Genomic DNA, 12,482 nt, shown 5'->3' with positions numbered 1-12,482 from the left:
TGTGTCACACGCTTCACAGAGACGAAACCGAAAGCATATTGTAGTGTAGAAGCTGGCGATGTTGTTTATATTTTGCCAGAAACGGTAATATGTCGGCCGCGATGCGATCAAAAATCACTATTCTTATCTGAACGCTGGACAGATTTGACAAAAAGACGAATTTTGGAGTATTTTTCAGAGAAAACAGGCAGGAAATAAATCATAATGAGTGGATTCCAATGGGGTGCGCGTGCATTTCGCCTTGTGCCCGGAGGGACACTGAAGGTTGCCTAGCAACCTGGGCGCAGTAGAGGTATGTGTTTGGCTTCTGCCGGTGGATTTTGATATAAAGCTGTAAACCCACGGCGCTGCGGGTTCGGCTATCAAAGGGTAATTATGATAACCCGCAGTGTGGCTGGTATGGCCGCTGTTAGAATTTCATTCATGTTATCTTAATTTGTTGTTGTATAATCTGCTGTACTTTCGGGTGTGCAAGTGCAACAGTATATATTACTTTATTTCCATATCGTGACTAATTCCTGGGGGGGACCTAAATAATGAGTCAGTGTTTCATGAATCGTGGAGCTCAAGCACATGGCTTAAGGGTAGCAAATCTACAAGCTCTCATCGTGTCATGCTGCAATGCGTTGTGGGCTTGTAGATCAGCTATTTTGATACAAAAATTAAAAATAGTTTTTCTTTTTCAATTTTTTAACAAAGCTTCGAATATTCAAATTTTTTAGGTCAGCCCTAAACAATATACACAAAGAAATATTAGAACAGCAGCAATAATAAAAAATGACAAAGCATATCACAGCATTAGAAAGAAGAGAATAAAATAGTATATGTGCACTTGGTCATAGCACACTAAGCACAGTGTCTTTACGTCGGCCATACATTGATCACACATTGGGAGACCCCGGGGCAGACCAAGGACCAGATGGAGGGATTACATCGCCACACTGGCCTTGGAACGCCTCGGGATCCCCCAGGAGGAAGTTACTATTGTTGCTCTGGAGAGGGAAGTCTGGAGCTCTCTGGTGGAGCTGTTACCCCTGCGACCCGACTACGGATAAGCGGTTGAAGATGGATGGATGGATGGATGGATGGATGGATGGATGGATGAGCTCCTTTCTTGGGTTTTTTACTTCCGTTCATTTTCACAGAACTCCGCTCGTGAAACCATGCAGTTCACAGACAGCGCTGTTGACAAATGATTGATGATGTGTTGCCTGTGAATTTCCTTGGCAGTTGTTGGTGATGCGGAGGTTCCCGAGGAACACACGAGTAATTCACACGAATCAGTGCTAGGGGTTTAAGTTAATTCGCTTGAGGTGGTAACGACAAGTCTGGTTACAACAATTCATTCTTCATTACCGTATACAACGCATCTGTCACACATGCCTCAGTCTCCAGCCACTCTGCACTGAAGCCGCAACTAACCACACGATCACACCATTGAGCATGATACATGGTGGTGTGTGTGTGTGTGGGGGGGGGGGGGGGGGGGGGGGGTACGTGTGAATGATATCAAAGTTGGAGTCAGCTTCTATTAAATATATAGTTTCAATTAAGTAATTTATTTTACACTTCCTCTCTGTCCCCCCACCGCAGGATACGCTCCCATGCATGTACCATAGACAAAACTGGGTGGGAAAAAACGTAAAGTTCGATTCAAATGGATTGATGTCAACCAGAGCAGGGGGTGGCAGTGTTGATTTCGTCCACTAAAACTAAGACGAACAATGTTCGTCGACTACCTTTTTTCACTAACGAAAACTAAATGAAAACAAAGCTATGATGACTGAAACTAAGACTAAATATATTGACAATTTCGTCAACAAATAGACTAAAATGCTAGGAAGGGACTAGTGGACAAGAGATCCAGTATAAGTCATTTTACACTTGGTTGCATGCTGAAAATAGCCAATCTTCAAGCTCACAACGCGCCACGGCGCGTTGTGAGCTTGTAGATCGGCTATTTGTGTGTAAAATCAGCCATTACGACGGCATTAAGGCCCGCCAAAATACATTTTAGTCGACTAAATCAACTGTAGATTTAGTCGACTGAAATCGTATGACATTTAGTCGACTAAAACTAAAAACATTCCAGGTGACTAAAATGTGACTAAAACTAAATTAAGTTTCATTCCAAAGACACTGACTAAACTAAAATAGAAATGTGCTGCCAAAAACAACACTGCAGGGTGGACAAGCTTATGCATGATCTGTTTGCGACCTCTGTCAGATATCGGTTCAGGAAAGTAAAAGAAGACAGACATATCAATATGCAATCTTGTAAACAGGTGAAAAACTATTCCAATAGGGGTGGGGCGATATCTTTTTCAAGCAGTATCACGCTCCATGATATTATCACCATTCTTTTTAATGTTGGTTTTTATGGTAATTTGTGTTAAGTGGTTAATGTATGTTTTGTAATAATGATAAGAAGTAAATATAGTAACTAAAGTTTTCAAATAATTGTATTGGAAAAAGTAAAATATTTGCCTCTGAAATATAGTACTGGAGTAGAAGTAAAAGTACAAAAATTTGGAAATACCTAATAAAAATACCTAAAAACGGTATAATTTACTTGAGTAAATGTACTTAGTAGCTTTACAACACTGTTGACTGTCTGTCTTTAACCCATTTTGGGCGGGAACCCCTTTTGGTGTTTTAAAGAATTATGTTATACTTTAGCTATTGAAAAATAGCAGATCTACAAGCTAGACATTTTTTTAATTTCGACGTCAGAGATTGATTGTAAACACATGTCAGCCGCATGTTCCTATACATTCAACATGCAGCACTGCCAATTTTTCATGAAATGAATACAGGGGGCCACAATGGAAACAAGCTAGCCCTGAGGGCCTTCTGTGATATGCTTTTAGCACCATTGTATAATCGTACCACTGTCCTATTTGCAAACTTTTAATAAAGTATTCATCCATCCATCCATCCATCTTCAACCGCTAATCCGTAGTCGGGTCGCGGGGGCAACAGCTCCACCAGAGTGTTCCAGACTCTCCAGAGCAACATTAGTAACTTCCTCCTGGGGGGATCCCGAGACGTTCCAAGGCCAGTGAGTCGATGTTTTTTCCTCCAACTGCGCATTGGTCTGCCCCGGAGTCTCCTCCCAGTGGGACTCGCCTCAAGGACCTCCCTAGGGAGACGCCCGAGAGGCAATAAAGTATTCAATAATAATACAAAAAAGAAGCCCTGTCTAGTGTCTAGCTGCAGCTAGACTAATGAATCAATGTCCTCAGTGGAAGTTTGATTGACAGAACCTGCTGATGTAAGAACGCATGATGTTTTTGACGGGAAGTAATCACGACTGGACTTTTGACTTTTCTCTTTTTTTTTGAGCGGTGCTTTGTCTGTCTGTCTGTCTGTCTGTCTGTCTGTCTGTCTGTCTGTCTGTCTTGGATTGTGCTCCAAGTGTGATCTTTGTTTCTTTGCAGCAGAAGTAATACAAATGTTTTTTGTAAGCATGCATGACGTTCTTGTTTGACAGGAAATAATCAAGATTGGACTTTTGATATAAAAAATGAGCCATATAAATGATAAAAAAAATAAGGTCTCGTGGCATATATCGTTAATTTTGTCCCTGCTATGACCGCGGATGTGCTCTAAAAGGGTGACGAACATATTTTTCATCTCGGCTCATCTTTAAGCGTTGGGATTAGACGGAACAGCAGTGCCATTCATTGTGTGAAGGGCCCAGATGGGATGGCACAGGGACCTTCATAAATTACCACTGACATTTACGAGGCCTGGCTCTTCATCTCTTTGAGGAGGACCGTAATGGATGACTGTCGACTTTCACATGCAGTGATCCGAAGACATCTAAGCCTTATTTTAGCTCTACAATTGCGAAATTGTGTTGTGTGTGTGGGGGCATTTTCACTTAATATGCTGTGACATATAGCCAAAAATAGCAGGAGATATAGCAAATCCAACCCTGTCCTCAACTGGTTATGATGTCACTGAAAGCCCCTACATCGCACCCCCAACCCCGGAGAGAGACTTCACCCTTTAAGCCTGCATCCATACTTCTTAATCACTTAGTTTATATTGACCGGGGGGTCTTGGCCCCCCCCCTAGTTCCCTCGAACTATACCCCAAATCTTATTCGCATAAAAATTGCCTATTGCTTCATTGTCTATTGTTTGCCTAGTATGAGATGCGCAGAATGAATGAATATGGACGCTAGGGTTCAGGTGGTTAAACTCTTGAACCCTATAGTTGACTCATGGGGTCCCCCCATAACACCAAGGGCCAAGGATGCGAAATACCTATTTTATACTATTTTGAAAAACATTTTAATACTTACATACTTAATACTTCTAATAGCAGACACTGACATGCTTTGAGCTTGTAAATTGGCTATTTTGATCTATTTGAAATATTTTAACAAATAATAATAAAAAAAAGTAAAAAAAAAAAAAAGAAAAAGGGCAAAGACATTTATAGGGATAAGGGGTACCAGCGAACCCAGCGGCCCCAAACCCAAACCGGAAAAAGCCGATCTACGAGCTAGCGATGAGCTTTTAGATCTACAATCTTTTGCTGAATAGAGATGCTAGGGGTGTGGTATAGGCAATGGGCTCTATTTTCGTCCATGCTAACCCCCCCCCCCTCCTTATCCTATACTGCGCCTTTTTGAGTGGTGCAACCACTCCAAGGAACAGCTTTGTCCCTATGTGACTATGGGACTATGTTACTATGTTACTATGTTACTATGTTACTATGTTTAGAGTACCACTCGCTTCAGACTGGTCTGATTTTTTTTTTACTATTTTGAAAAACATTTTTCAATACCGTAATTTCCAGACTAGCCGCTACTTTTTTCCCATGCTTTGAACCCTGCGGCCTATACAACGGTGCGGCTAATCTATGGATTTCTTACAGCTAACGGCCACTAGGGGACCTTCTAAATCTATCTCTATGGCCGGTCCACGTTCACCTGCGGCTTATAGTCCAGTGCGGCGGCTTGTATATGTACACATTTGTTTTTTGAGTGGTGCAACCACTCCAAGGAACAGCAATGTCCGTGACGTTAACCTATGTTTGTGACTATGTTTGTGTGTGACTCATGTGTGACACATGAGTACCAGTAGGGGCGCTGTTGTGCCAGAAACAGAGAGAGAGAGATAGTGCTGCACTGTTGCCTGCTAATGAGAGAGAGAGAGAGAGAGAGAGAGGGGGGGAGGGGTGGGGTGGGGGTGTAGTTGCACCACTCAGTTCACACGGGTGTGATTTATTTCCCTAAATTTAGCTGGTGCGGCATATATTCAGGTGCGCTTTGTAGTCCGGAAATTACGGTAGTTAAAATAGCCAATCTACAAGCTCACGACGTGTCAATGTAGATTGGCTATTTTAACTATTCAAAAGTGTTTTTCAAGATAGTAAAACAAGGCAAAGCAGTTTAGAGATAAGGGGCAGTATTATATTATGCGTGTCTTAAGTACCAGGTCTTATTACTTAACTTAAGACCTGGAGGCGTGATCAATGCCATTTGGCTATTCTGAGTGGCCAAACAGCATTGACCACGCCTCCAGGTCTTAAGTTAAGTAATAAGACCTGGTAGTTAAGACACACATAATACTGCCCAAGGGGTTTGGTTTAGCATGGAGGAAAATAAAGCCCTATAAGTGTTAAAGAACAGATTTTCAAGCGATGTGCGTGCGTACGGTGAAGTATACTAACCAGGCCCTGCGTCGGGGTGACCCCGCCATGCCACCGGCATGCCCCACACTGTGACTGCATGAAAAATGCAAGGCCAACCTTTCCAATGTCCTTTCTTTGTCACGCATCTCTCGCCCCCCTCCATCCACCCCCGCTCCGCTGTCAGGGATTAACCCCCCCCCCCCGGCTGCGCAGGAGCCTTGGCAAGAAGCTGTGATGATGCCTAACTGAGAAGGGCAAGGGCCAGGGGTGAGGGGTGTGTGTGTGTGCGTGTGTGTGTGTGTGTGTGTGCGTGCGTACGTACGTACGTACGTACGTACGTACGTACGTATGTACGTGCGTGTTCTAAATGTCAGTGGAATGTTACTGTGGGATGTTGTTGATTTTGTACATTGCAGTAAAGGTATTATACGAGTCTAATGGGCACGGATTACCACACGCTTCGAATGTGATCAACCGATAATCACCAGGAGGTTATACGATCTTATCGACCTATACTGCATGCAGTCTGGGAGCCTACTGGCTGCGATTAGGAAGTGACTGCGCTGCTCTGTGCTTGCGGTTAGGTTTAGGTTAGGGTATGAGGAGGGTTGTCGTTCTCAGTAGGCTCTCAGCATGTGCAGTAGACCGATAAGATCGTCTTGATAAGTAACCTACTGGTGATTATCGGTTGATTTTCACTCGAACCCGCTACGGCATACTACTGCATATACAGTAGTTACAGTAGGCTCATGCGCGTGCACACACACACACACACACACACACACACACACACACACACACACACACACACACACACACACACACACACACACACACACAATGCATACAATGCATGCAGAGTTTTGTGTACAAGAGTACAGTGTACAGTATGTGGACCATGGTGACGTGATCAATTCTTGATAAAAAGCTTCTAATATATTATTCATGCCCTAAAATCTATAAATCTCACACTATTAAGGCAACCGGCCGGTTCCACGCGCTGCACAAGGTGCCCTTTTTTCACTTGAGCACCTGCCCCTCTAAATGTCTGTGCACGCCACTGCCGAGGGAGGCCTGGGCCCTGGGAGGACTGTCATAATAAATCACACATCAAATCACACATAATCATGGTGCATAAACACGCATGCACGCACACACGCTCGCTCGCGCGCGGTGCACACATTCGCTGACAGATTTCCAACTTGCAAACTGGAATGCAGTTTTATGCCAGCCTGGAGGAGCTCGAGAGACTGGCAGAGCAGAAACGATTACAGCGGGGACATCCATGTGCAGACCCACTCTTCTCCCCTGTGTGTGTGTGTGTGTGTGTGTGTGTGTGTGTGTGTGTGTGTGTGTGTGTGTACGTGCGTGCGTGCGTGCGTGCGGTGCGTGCGTGCGTGCGTGCGTGCGTGAGTGTGTGTGCACGTGCGGGTAAAGTGCGTTTATGCATGCAAGAGTGTTATGCAACATGAAAGTGATGTAATGCTTTGCCTAGCACAACAGCGGCTGAGGGCCAAACTCTCACGTGCCTCACCTGAGCTCTTCAGACAAGAGGACGGCTGCCACATCTCATCCACTCAACACACACACACACACACACACACACACACACACACACACACACACACACACACACACACACACGTTTGTTAAAGTCTGGATGGTTGCCTGATCAATCAGCCAGAGCGCTCATGTTGTTGTGGTGGATTAAACGAGTGGATCCATTTCATCCCCAGGCAGTGATCTCTAAAGCGGTTCTTTTCCACCTGCGGGTCGGTGGGGGGGATGGGGGGGGGGGTCCCACGTGATTTAAGGACTTTTAAGAACGTTTTAATACCTAAGAAAATGAAAGAAAGAAAAGGAAACAGACTACATGAAAAGTAATCAAAAATAATCCAAAATAATTATGAAAAATAAATGAAAACAGTAAATGAAAAAACACGGCCCCCTCACATATTAGAAGGACAATATCAGTCACCATAAAAAAAGTTTGGGTGTTGTAGATGAATCTATACTGTATCATGGTAAAAATAGAGTTTGAAGGCCTGGGTCGTGGCTCAGCGGTCCAGGCACCTTGGCCGGTAGCCCGAGTCTGGCAGTGTGCCGCGGGCTCGACACCCGGTCCCGACAGCCTTTACTGCATGTCACTCCCCCATCTCTCTCCCCCATTTTCTGTCAGCCTATTTCCTGTCCCTCTATAAAAAATATAAAATAAAGGCGAAAGCCGCAAAACAACATAAAAATAAATAAATAAATAGAGTGTGAAGTTATAATGGGTTTGTATAGGAAGGGGGAGGGGCAGCTAAAACAAATAACAAATATCTAAATACTGAATCGAGCAACTTAAAAACTGTCTGGGGTGTTCTCATAAACCTGGGTACATGATGAAATGACCAAAAGTTTTTTTGAAAGTGAAATATCCCTTTAAGTAAAAAATAATTGAGTACAGGTCACACACACACACACACACACACACACACACACACACACACACACACACACACACACACACACACACACACACACACACACACACACACACACACACACCACTTAACTTCAAATTTCCCTGCTGCATTTGCATTCACACATTGCAGTGTACAAGATTTCATGAACCATGGGGACCCCATTAATCTACCTATTCTGGGGTGAACATTCAGCAAATCTGGCGGCTATTTTTGGTGCAACTAATTTATGACCCAGGGGTGTGGTTTCTCGCACGCACGCACATAGTCACATACACAGACATACACACACACACACACACACACACACACACACACACACACACACACACACACACACCTTATGTATAAATAAATGCAGCAATAAACACAACCTTGAACGCTATCTCGAGCTTCAGCAATTATGTTCACAAACATAATATGCCTTCATGCTTTCATTTTCATGGTGTCAACATGTCATCTCTCTTTTCTTTTGTACACTCTACCTCTCTCTCGTGTGCGTGCATGCGTGCACACGTGTGCCCGCCCAAGTCCCTCTCCTCATCGAATCATTGGCCTTCACACACCCACTCTCTCTGACTCAGACCCAAGCGACAGAGCCATCATCACACTGCTATCACTCACAATGGCAGATGACAGCGACCGCCCCCTCAATCATCACTCCACTTCACATTGCTGCCATCTGGATGCAAATTATACAGGACTTTGTAATGGATCTGAGCTGGCTTCTACAGGCCTGGCAATTGTGTTCATTCTGACGGCAAATTTTAATTTGGTTTTAGTCATTGTCTTTTGAATACAACTTCCTTTAATTTTTGTCACCTAAAAGAATATTTTGGTGGGCCTTAATTGATGGCGTCCCAATCGCTGATTATACACTTGGGTTGCATGCTGGAAAAAATACGATCTACAAGCTCACAACACGTCCCATTTAATTGGGATGGAACAGCATCTGTGTCTTTTTAGATTTTAGCTCTGTCAGGTGGAAACCTCATTGTCAACTTTTACTTTTCAGGATTCAAAAAACAAAAGCATCAAAAGTAGCAGCGCCGTGTTTTGAGCTTGTGGAATTGGTGCTTTTTATGTGGTGGTGTAGTATGATCAAGTAAGGTTTGATTTAAGAAAAAATGCCAAAAAGAGGATTCTGCCCGACAGCAACAATATATAGCAACACATCTTAAAGGGGAATTCCACTCATTTTCTAAACTTTACCATGTCATTAATATACCTTAGAGCTGTTTCCCCATTCTGTGTTTCCTAGAACTGGAGGTCTGTGGTGAAGTTTATCCCACGATTTCGCAACCCATTCTTTTTCTCTCACCTGACAGGGGAGTTTCCCCGGCCGGACGTATAGCGTGTGGTAGGAACACGTTATTCCGTTATGAGTGGAATTCCCCATTAACACCTTAGAAGCCCGGAACTATTTAATCCATTTCATCCAGGGTGCCCATCATTTGTTACGCACGGACCAATTTTACCGGCGCACCGGAAGCTGGTGTGCATGTCTGTGTAGCAGCTAACAATAGCCACACCAGAGTCGAGTCGATCGACAACAACGGGAGGTAATAATAAATCTATCGCGACTAGCGACTGGACCGATGAGCGCCGTCTAACACAGGATCTTTTTTCAGAATTAGACGGGATGATTTAGATCGGGAGTTATGATCGTTTTAAGATTTTCGTTGTCGTCAGCTAAACAGGCAGGGGAGATTTTCGATGACGTGTCACTTTTTGACACGTCATCGGATCGGGCAACAAGCGCTCCAAGGCTCTAGAGCGATGCGAACGGTTTTGTTTTCATTAATCTCCGTCTTGTTTATCAATCTCCGTGTTGGGCACTTGACCGTGACCTTGAACTTGGACGGAGAACTCCGACTTGGACACTTAAGGTGTTAATAACATAACAGGTCTTAATGGGCTAAGCCTCTCTCTCTCTCTCTCCCCTCAGGTAAGTCCCACCTGGCAGTGGTCCAGAGAGTGAACAACGAGGGCGAAGGTGACCCGTTCTACGAGGTCATGGGCATCATCACTCTGGAGGACGTCATCGAGGAGATCATCAAGTCTGAGATCGTGGACGAAACGGATCTCTACAGTACGTACAACGTGTGAACCGTTGACCTTTGTGCCTAATGTTCACACTAGAAGCAAATCCCATGCGTGACAAATACGTTTTTTTGTTTTTTTGTTTGTTTTTTACCAAATCGGAATTTATTTTTCTTTCTTCTTCAGAATGCTTTTATTATTACATTACATTGTAGGAGGAAACGAGATAAGCTTCTTTTTTTTTTCTTTTTCATAAGCGACAGCTATAGTATTCCGTCATCAGTAACGCTGTGTGTGCTGTGGTGCCGGGGAATTTTGTTTGTGAGGACAAAAGTCGACAACCATTGAATTTGACAACCCTAGCTGTATAGCCTACAGCAGGACTGTATAGCCTATACAGCAGGGCTGTATAGCCTATACAGCATGGGCTGTATAAGAGGGCTGTCACGGCCATGACACTGTGGCCCTATAATGACACACCCGCTTCGATGTGATCAACCGATAATCACCAGGAGGTTATACTTATCAAGACGATCTTATCGACCTATACTGCATGCAGTCTGGGAGCCTACTGGCTGCGATTAGGAAACACGGAAGTGACTGCGCTGCTCCGTGCTTGCGGTTAGGTTTAGGTTAGGGTATGAGGAGGGTTGTCGTTCTCAGTAGGCTCTCAGCATGTGCAGTAGACCGATAAGATCGTCTTGATAAGTAACCTACTGGTGATTATCGGTTGATTTTCACTCGAAACCGCAAAAATGACATACCTGGGCCAATCCTGCAGAGGTCCTGACTGAGATACTCTGTTTAAAATGCCTTCATTGATAGTACAGTAGGTTGACAGGAAATAGGGGAGAGAGAGAGATGGGGAGATATGGCGAGAGACGCGCAGCCGCGAAGGCATTCGGGATCGGGACTCGAGCCTGCGATGCGCTGTCAGGTCCCGAGGTCCAAATTACAGTAAAATCTGGAGAGTATATATATTTTTTAACTCAAGTGTAAAAATGAACCAAAAGTAAAAAAAATAAATCAGCACCAGATTTGACTGTGCACCCACGTACGTTATGATCACATGAAAACATGTTCCATACCAAGTACTAGACTTGGACAACTGGACTCTCAGGGGTTCCCACAAGATGAAAAACAACTACTCCACACCTGTCTTCTGACAATAAAGGCTTTTGCCTTTATTTTATACTTTTTATGGAGGGACAGACAGTAGGCTGACAGGAAATGGGGAAAGAGATGGGGGGATGACATGCAGTGGAGGCCGTCGGGATCGGGAGTCGAACCCGCGGCACACTGCCAGACTGGGTTACCAGCCAAGGTGCCTGGACCGCTGAGCCACGGCCCAGGCCGTCTTCTGACATGGTTGAATAGCAAATAGCAAACCAGTGTCTTTCAGATTCTGTTCCGTCATCGAACTTGTTAGTGCTAAACTAAATCAATTCGAGTAGATCTTCAGCGTATATAGCATCTTATGTCTGCTATATCTCCTCCCTTTGTGTTCTCATCAAGCCATTGATTGGCAATTAATTAAAGTGGAGGATTAAAGTGGAGGATCGCCGTAATCTGCTCCGCTGGAATTAGCTGGAAGGATTCTCCACGGGAGATTATTCCAAATGTCAGACTCTCTCGTTATGTTGGGAATTTATTGGTGGTCTTTTTTTTATTTTTTTTTAAACTGACATCATCTCAAAGAAAGCCTTGAAAATATATCATTCGTTCTCGTTACGGTCACATGTTTTAAATAACCCATTCTGGGCGGGAACCCCTTTTGGTGTTTTAAGCATTATAGCGTTATACTTTAGCTATTGAAAAATGTGGCGCAAATCTTTGAATATATATTCTTTCAGAGCGAACGATTATAACTCAAATCCTTACTACTGGGGTGGGGGGAGAAATGTTGTTCCCTGGAACAACATATTTTCAGATGGGGGTCGGCGGCCAATGTCATATATTTTTGGGGGTCCTTCACATGAAACTGTTTGAGAACCACTGACATAGAAACATGGGTTTTTCAGAAAACTGTCAGGATTTAGAATACTTTTTTTTAAAGTTTCAACGTCATCCCTACATGCAGTGCACGACTGCCCACACACACAAACACTGTATCATCTGCCAGGCCAAAGGCCAGGGCAGCAGGTTATGTAGCTAGATTTGCCGCCGTTCTGCATTTTCTCCAAAACACACTAGAAAAGATCTCCGGTAGGCTTCGTAGCCTACCCAGAGCACTGTCTGTCGTGGGGTGCAGCCGTTGGGACACGAGGAACAGGGAGAAATAGAGTTTGTGTGTGACAGTCGGCGCAACAAGGACGCGTACAAGGA

At 44.1% G+C, this 12,482-nt stretch overlaps 1 protein-coding gene across 1 annotated transcript in view; it reads left to right on the top strand.

Annotated features, from left to right (window-relative positions):
* cnnm1 (cyclin and CBS domain divalent metal cation transport mediator 1) overlaps positions 1-12,482 on the top strand; it is a gene marked incomplete at its 5' end in the record, with an annotated part of 45,929 nt that overhangs the window by 9,728 nt on the left and 23,719 nt on the right. Inside the window, one exon of the mRNA XM_079511888.1 lies at positions 10,063-10,206. Within this exon, the coding sequence (XP_079368014.1) occupies positions 10,063-10,206 (144 nt within the window). The remainder of the gene's footprint in view (positions 1-10,062; positions 10,207-12,482) is intronic.

Source organism: Electrona antarctica (genome assembly GCF_951216825.1).
Source record: "Electrona antarctica genome assembly, chromosome: 10".
In the NCBI taxonomy this organism is placed as follows: domain Eukaryota; kingdom Metazoa; phylum Chordata; class Actinopteri; order Myctophiformes; family Myctophidae; genus Electrona; species Electrona antarctica.
This window is presented reverse-complemented; position numbering and strand designations above follow the sequence as displayed.